The sequence below is a fragment of the Anarrhichthys ocellatus genome, unplaced genomic scaffold (genome assembly GCF_004355925.1).
Source record: "Anarrhichthys ocellatus isolate YVR2014 unplaced genomic scaffold, GSC_Weel_1.0 scaffold28, whole genome shotgun sequence".
In the NCBI taxonomy this organism is placed as follows: domain Eukaryota; kingdom Metazoa; phylum Chordata; class Actinopteri; order Perciformes; family Anarhichadidae; genus Anarrhichthys; species Anarrhichthys ocellatus.
Window position 1 is genome coordinate 1,007,398 of NW_022280058.1, and position 8,053 is coordinate 1,015,450.

An 8,053-nucleotide genomic window follows, 5' to 3' on the forward strand; every position below is an offset into this window, starting at 1 on the left:
ACACACACACACACACACACACACACACACACACACACACACACACAGACAGATTATTTTACCAACCCTCATCCGTCACAGGTGGTTCTGTCACGTGGACGATGATAACTACGTGAACGTGCGCTCCCTGCTGAAGCTCTTGTCTCAGTACAGTCACACACAGGACGTCTACATCGGCCGGCCCAGCCTCGAGCGACCAATAGAGGCCACGGAGAGTCTCGGCACCTCTCAAATGGTAAACTTTAATCGGTTGATTGTTCAAGTCTGCAGCTCCCTGCTCCATAACTGAGATATGCATCTAGGTCTCAGTCTCTGGGGGGTGTTGCTCAGCCTTACAACCTTGCAATGAAGTGAATGAAACAAGGATTACGCTTTAGCTCGTGATGACAAAGGATACATAACTTGGCTGCTAACAACAAGAGCTAACTATCGCCTCAAACACGTTGCCCCTTTTCCTTCCGCTCCAAGAGCATTATGGGTAGTGAAGTCCTTTCTAATACAATGTAAGGCCTCTAAATTATCTTCCGTACTTATTACTTCATAAAGCCGAAATATTCAAGAGACAGTACAGGCTTCTTTTAACTCAATATCTGTTTTACATGAACTATTAACTTCTTAACTTCCTTTCAGGAATAAACATCAGTTTCATTAAAATAACAGTTGTGTGTGTGTGTGTGTGTGTGTGTGTGTGTGTGTGTGTGTGTGTGTGTGTGTGTGTGTGCGCAGAAGCAGGTGCGTTTCTGGTTCGCCACAGGCGGAGCAGGCTTCTGTCTGAGCCACGGCCTCGCTCTGAAGATGAAGCCCTGGGCGAGGTAAAAACCTTCACCAACAGATAAAGGACGAGATATCTTTCGGCACAGTTTTCAGCGACATCGTCAAACCTCCCTTCTCTTACGCTCTCTTCTTCTTTCTCTGTCCAGCGACGGCGCCTTCATGGCGACAGCTGAGCACATTCGCCTCCCGGACGACTGCACCGTCGGTTACATCGCGGAGGCGCTGCTTGGCGTGAGCCTCATCCGCTCAGCGTTGTTCCACTCCCACCTGGAGAACCTGGGACTGGTGTCGGACATACACAACCAGGTACACACACACACACACACGCACACACACAGATTTATTGATCTGAAAACTCTCTGAACACCTTGTGTTTGTCACCCTTTAGGTGACCCTCAGCTACGGCACAGTGGAAAACAGCAGAAACATCGTCAACCTGAAGGGACCGTTTTCAATAAATGAAGATCCTACAAGGTAAAATATCCACGTGTATCAGTTTACGGCAGTGATTTTGTTTCTTCGATATGCAGAAAGGAGAACAGTACAAAAGAGTGCGACATCTGTGTGAGAAACGTCTCTTATAATTTCCAGAAAACTGGAGGCGATGGCATCAAAGTGCTTCTTTTGTTTGACCAACAATCAGACACATAAAGAGAGACGATTTATTATCACTTCAGATAAATAAAAGTATCAAATCCTCACAATAGAGAAGAAACATTTGCCGTTTATGCTAAATCAATCGATAATCAAAATAGCTGCTGTCCATCATCTAACCATTAAAATCAAGATAATGTGTGTAGTAGTGGTAAATACGTCTGCAAAGTATAATTTGACCGGCTCATCCTCTGCGGTGTGATGAGGTCGATCTAACCTTTTCTTGAGAAAGGAAGAAAAAAAAAAAAAAAAACCCACTTCTTTTCTGAGGTTGTTGTTTTTTTCATAAATTGATAAATTTATAATTGAACAGAATATTCAAGTTTTTATCTTGTAAATGTGTTTTTTCCCGTTAATTCACGACTTTTATCTCAGAGAATAAAAGCATTTTTCTTGTAAAGGTCTGTTTTTGTTTTTTTCTCAGAATATACCCCCCCCCCCCCCCTTTAGCTTGTGAATGCTCATCTGTGAATGCTCAGTGTAACACAAAAGGTGACCTTCTCTCTGAATATCTACAGTACGGGGGCCGTGACATCTCACTGAAAGGAACGACATAACGGGCAAACAAAACAATTCACAGCATAAAACAAAGACCTTAAAGATCTTATCTTTGGCCTTCCTGACATTAAGGGGATTTATTTTTTATTTCTCCAGCTTCCCGTCTGTCTTTCCCCTTCTTTGCTTTGTCCTCGACTCAGTAATTGTATCATTGTGTTTTTGTTTGGGCTAATTGTAATTATTGCTGCAGCTTGTCAATGGACTCTGATGGCAGCGTGCCCGGGGGGGGGGGGGGCTGGACGTAATGCGATCAGCTCGTTGACCTGCTGGTGGACGGGTTAATTGAAAAAGATTAAAGATCTTTTCAAACAATCCATAACAGATACTGTTTATTGTATTTTATCTGATATTCACAACGCGGCCCTGCAGCTGCTCCGTCTGCGTCAGGAAACGCTTTTAGTTTTAGAACGTGTACTACAATGCTCCTTTATGTAACTCTTTCTCATGTGTGTATGTTTTTACTACAGTGACAAGCTTCCTGGCTTTGTGCATTGTGTGCATGAGTGTATGCACACGGCTAATTGTATTCAATTATTTTGAAATCCCCAGTTGGCGGCTTCCAGGCATTGTGACACTGGTTTCCCTCTCTGTCTCAGGTTCAGGTCGGTCCATTGTCTGCTGCACCCAGACGCCGCTCGCTGCCCGAGCCCCCGGCCGCTTTAACGCCCGTCCAGAGACACGGAGGGACGGGGTGGAGGAGGAGAACTGAGCGTCCTCTGATAGAGGAGGAAGTCACCGCAGACATCCAGGAGTCGCACTGCTGCCCTCTTCTGCCCCCCCCCCCCCCCCCCACAAGAGCCGCGGGAAACATTTGGACGTAGATGTTTTAACAGCGGTCCGAGTGGAACACTGACTTTTTATTGATTTGACATCTGAACTCTCACCCTGTGAATTGTCGTTGGGCGTCAAAAGGCCAAACACTGCAACAACAGAAAAAGACTTATGAACATTATTATGAAAAATAGAAGAGACTGCTCTTCTATTTTTTTTTTTTTTTAGATCCTGAGAGTGGTCATTATAATAACATTGTGTGCTCACCAAAGTAACCGCTGAGATCCATGCTTAGCTACGACAAAGTCAGATCAGTCATCTAATCCAACTCTCGGCAAAAATGCAAAAAAAACCTTCTATTTCAAATATGTTTAATTGTTCTTTTTAAGTTGAATCATCTAAACCACTTTATTTAGAGGTAAAACTGAAAGTGGGCACACTTGCAAGTCGCTTCTACTCCCATCACACTGGAAAACAGTGTGTGCATACAAGTACCGTAAGTAGAGGAGGTCAAAGTTGAACCACGAAGTCATCTGTAAACTTGCTGTTGGCCTTTTATTTTATTTGTCGAGTAGGTTTGACCGGTTTGTTTGACGGTGAAAAGATGAAGGATCAAATCAGTCATATTTTTATAATCTGAAGTTTTATCTTGTCAGCGTTCAGTATTATCTTTTTTTTTTTTTTTTAAGTATATCATCATGCCTGAGCACCTTGCCGTTATATTTCTGCTGGTTTAGTTGCACTGTTTCCTCCTGTCTTCAGTCTTCGTGCTAAGCTAAGCTAACTGGCTGCTGGTTCCAGCTACATATTTGCCGAGCGTCTTGATTCTTTCCAACTAACTCTTGGCAAGAAAGCAAATAAGAGTATTTCCCACAATGAACAGACTATTCTTTTAAAAACTCAACTCATCCAGTGAGGCCTGTTCCAAATGACTCTCCTGGTAAGCCCTCATCGTGTTCGACTGCTTCTGAAACGTCTCTCACAGTTAGCAGTGTAACAAAGAATGACTCATGTTGGGTCGTCTTCTATCTTTCTGTGCATTGAAAGCATTTGTTGCAACTGAGTGAAAGTTATTAAGTTAAATTCTGTCCCTTGTTAAGTGAATGTATGTGATGAACCGTTGCTTCTGAAGCGTACATGCTCTCTCCAGTATCTGGACTGTACGCAGACATGCAATAAAAAAACGTTTTTTAAAAAACAACACCTTTCCATCTCTGTGATTGTGAACCGGGGGATTTTAAATGAGGTTGTTAAGGGACACTGCCTCCACCTCTGACCTCTGACCTTGTTTATGAGCTGGTGGGTTCCTGTCTGGAGACCACCGCCGCCCCCACTACAACAGCCGTCCTCTTATCTGATGGAGCCATGCACAAGGCCCTGGAGAGATAAAGGCAGAACCAAAACATTAGCGGAGTGTGTGTGTGTGTGTGTGTGTGTGTGTGTGTGTGTGTGTTGTGCGCGCGCGCGTGTCTTGTGGCCTCTCTCCCACTGTGAGACGTCAGACTGGTTTAACCTGCTACAGAGTGACATCTGCTGGCTGCACGTGTTACTGCAAAGAGCAGCAGCTAGTTTTTGGTTATTAAAACTGTCTCTGCTGCTTATCCTGAGCCGTTTTTAGCGTTTTTAGCTGTATATTGTAACTGTTGCCAGACTTACAACCCTACCATAATGCTTGTTCAAACGTAGGGTTTATTAAAAGTTTATATCAAAGAGTAAATTAAACATACATGCAAAATTAGCTCCTTTGCTATATTGTATCAGTTAAGGCTTTGTACTCTGTGGGACATTTTATTTGCAGTTGGCTACACATCAACTCCAGCGACAATACATGCAGTATATACGTGTAGCTAGAGGAACAGAATATGATGTCGGTGGTCCTTTTGCAACAGTTTCTAGATTTGAGGCTGAAATCATCTTACCTTGCACGGCAGCTAGATTCTCGCGAGAATAAGAATCTATCACAGGACAGACTGAAACGACGTTCTTGTTTTGTTTTTTTACTATTGAACAGAATGTAATGGAAGCAAACGTGCATTTATTGATACAGAGTGAACACACAGAGGATGCATTTCAGGTATGTCTGATGTTTTTCTGATCATATTTGATAGATTTGTCTGAAACTAGGAGTTCATTTTGAATGCTTTCTCTTTGGACTTCTGCTTTAGAATTAAATACAGTACCTAGTGAAGCACACGGAGGCTGAGGACTAATGTTTCTGAGTTCAGATCTCCACTGTATTTAGTCACCTTGACTTCTTTTCTAATTAACTGCTTTTAATAAACAAAGTGTCTAGATTTAATTAAAATAAAACAATACATTGATAGATAAAATACACCATTCTGATTTCCAAAAATGATACTTACATCCAACAACTGTTGTAAAACAAATGGAACCATAAGACGGTTAAAATGTCACATTAAATGCACTAAAACTACAAAGATGAGTGGAGATTAATGGAGGTAATTACTAATTACCTTATTTCATCACTGTCAAACACTGTCCCTCTCTAGTTGACATAAATGGTAGTGCATAGGTATATATACAGTATATATACATATATATATATGTATAGAACTGCATGTTTAATTGATTGGCCTTAAGCAGAAGTAGACAGTTTGCAATGAATCATCAATAATAAAATGATGGAAGCTGAATCAACGTGGTATGAAAATGTGTTTCTCGCCTATCACGCGAGATCTTTCCAAACTTTCCCTTTGTGCTTTCAGTTTCTGAGAGCTTGCCGACCCGACAGATTCATCTGCTTCTTTATAATCTACCCAGCAACAGTGCAGACACACAGTATCAGTTACTGTGTGTCTGCACTGAGCAGTAAGAACTAAGGACAAGGACCTGAATGAAAAGATGAACACTTGACGGACGCCTCTCTGTTTGTTCACTCACATTAAGAAAACAACCTGCAGATCAGTACGTTAAAGTTGCTTTAATTTCTTCTTTTTTTTTTAAACATTTAATTCCAGGCTGGATGATATCATTACCACAGTTTTGACATGTACATCATTAATATCTTAGTTAAACCATCGGAAAATAAAAACAGCCATAGAAAACAATGTTTGCCCGTCACATCTGGACAGAGGTGTACTTGAAGTCCTGTAAATACCGCACACACACACACACACACACACACACACACACGTGGCTGACTCTCCAGCACCAGCGTGGATCTTTTGATTTTTTTCTTCCTCCCCATCAAGACAGACTGCACCAGATCGGTTAAATCGCACAGGAATTCAAATACAACTTTCAGTCAGCTGTGCAGACGACACTGGAATAGTTTTATTAAAACATTGCAAGACAGAGAGAGTCATTCACCATTAATAAGAGAGGAAAAACGCTGCTCTTGCCTTTGTTCTCCTACAAAACAGCTAGCTATTGTTTTATCTTTAAAGTTTGAATTTATTTTTTTTACAAGACAGAGAAAAAAAAACAACCCGTGATATGAAGAGTGTTGTAAGAGTTTTAAAAACATTATGAAAGGCCATTAATCAGTGACGAGTCCCACAGATCTTAACGTTGTTTGCATTTATGGTGCTAAAAAAAAGAACAAACCCCACTGTAAAGTACTAGACCATCGGTAGCATTGTTACCATAACATGGACATCTTCTCTCTAGCAAAGTCACACATGTAAGATTGTCTCGCTTATACGAGAAGTGGTCATTGATTAATAATAGAATATTAAAATGCTGTACAGGAATGGTGGTTGGATGTTAGGGCTCGGCTCACTCTGAAATGTGGTTACTACGTTACCTACTAATCACCCATAATGCAAATGGTTATCAGCTGTGGGAGGGCGTGCAGTCACTACAGCTCTAGATGTGAATGTAAACGGGACAAGAGGGAAAGATGCATTTTCATAGGAAACTGTGGTGTGTGTGTTTGAATATGTATTGTCTGTACAGCATGTATGTGTGTGTGTGTTTTAATGTGTGTGTGTGTGTGTATGAGGGCATGCACGGCGTCTGTGCAGAAATGACTCGGGATCACACTGATCACTGTACACACAGTAACACTGCGATAGAGCAACAGCCAATCACGCTGCAGCGTTGTCATACACACACACATACACACACACACACACACACACACACGGGTTCACGGATGCAGTTTTTTATACACTGTACAGAGAGATTTAGAGCGGGAGGAAAAACCACTGGCAGTGTGTTTCACTTCTCCAGCTCGCAAAGTCACCTTGAAGAGAACTTGTGCTTGTGGGTAAAAAGATAAAATAAAATAAAAGAAAGAAAGACAGAAAGACTGGTGTCTAAAGGTCGATCGACGGTCACCAGTTAACAAAATAAAAGCACAGGAAGAAAGAAAAAGCGGTAGAGAAGAGGAAACAGGATACTACTCGGTCACAGTATCACATCACATGAATTCAGCTTATGATGAAACATTAAAAAAACACCCACTTTCCCTCATTTTGTAAGACTATTTATCAGGGATTTTCAGGATTCCAGGATTTGATGGAGGTGTTTTATTTTTACTGCTTTTTATATTCCTGATCACATCCCTGAATGAACGCAAAAGTAATAAAAAACAATTAAAAACGTTTCCGTCGCTCCTCAGTCCTGATCGTCTTCTTGACCAGCCCTCATAGCACCTGGCAAATGTGTAGTCGCAATTTCCAGTGAGTCTTATTCCACTTCTGTCCATTGTTTTTCTTTTTTCAAGTGTCGTTCCCTTTAATTTACAGTCGGGGGGGGGGGAAACATTCCACGTGATTTCGTTCCCCTTTATTTTGAGACGTGTGGAGGCAGTAGAAGAAGAGGACAGAATCAGGCATTCAGAGTTTTTTGGCACAGTTTGAGCCTTCTTATGTCCCTTTGTCTCTCGCTTCGACCCCCAAAAATTCAAATCAGTTATTCCACAACAGGATTCCTGGCTCACGTTCATAACGCGACATGTGCACTGTGAACGCACGTAAACAAATACAGAGAGAGAGAGATGTGGACACACTTTTCAAGTCTTAGTTAGACGACAATGTTAAGCTAAAGACGGTGTGGATGTGGTGGTACGTTTTCTATCTAAACATGGCTTTCTAATTCACTGGCTTATTATTTATACACGTGTGTGTGTGTGTGTGTGTGTGTGTGTGCGTGTGTGTGTGTAAGAGAGGTACAGCAAAAACGTCCATGGTAAACACGCAGCACACCACATTACCAGTAATGATTCAACAGTATACTTCTCATGGAATGAGAGTAAAGCACACGTTTACTATTTACAGGTCTGTACAGTGTGTGTGTGTGTGTGTGTGTGTGTGTGTGTGTGTGTGTGTGT

At 41.7% G+C, this 8,053-nt stretch overlaps 1 protein-coding gene across 1 annotated transcript in view; it reads left to right on the forward strand.

Moving 5' to 3' along the window:
- Window positions 1–4,356, forward strand: part of LOC116392086 (beta-1,3-N-acetylglucosaminyltransferase lunatic fringe-like) — an 11,457-nt gene extending 7,101 nt beyond the window's left edge. The window contains exons 4-8 of the mRNA XM_031863234.1: window positions 82–235; window positions 727–812; window positions 921–1,080; window positions 1,163–1,248; window positions 2,583–4,356. Coding sequence (XP_031719094.1) covers window positions 82–235; window positions 727–812; window positions 921–1,080; window positions 1,163–1,248; window positions 2,583–2,649 — 553 coding nt within the window. The 3' untranslated portion in view covers window positions 2,650–4,356. The remainder of the gene's footprint in view (window positions 1–81; window positions 236–726; window positions 813–920; window positions 1,081–1,162; window positions 1,249–2,582) is intronic.
- The last annotated feature ends 3,697 nt before the right edge of the window (window positions 4,357–8,053 follow it).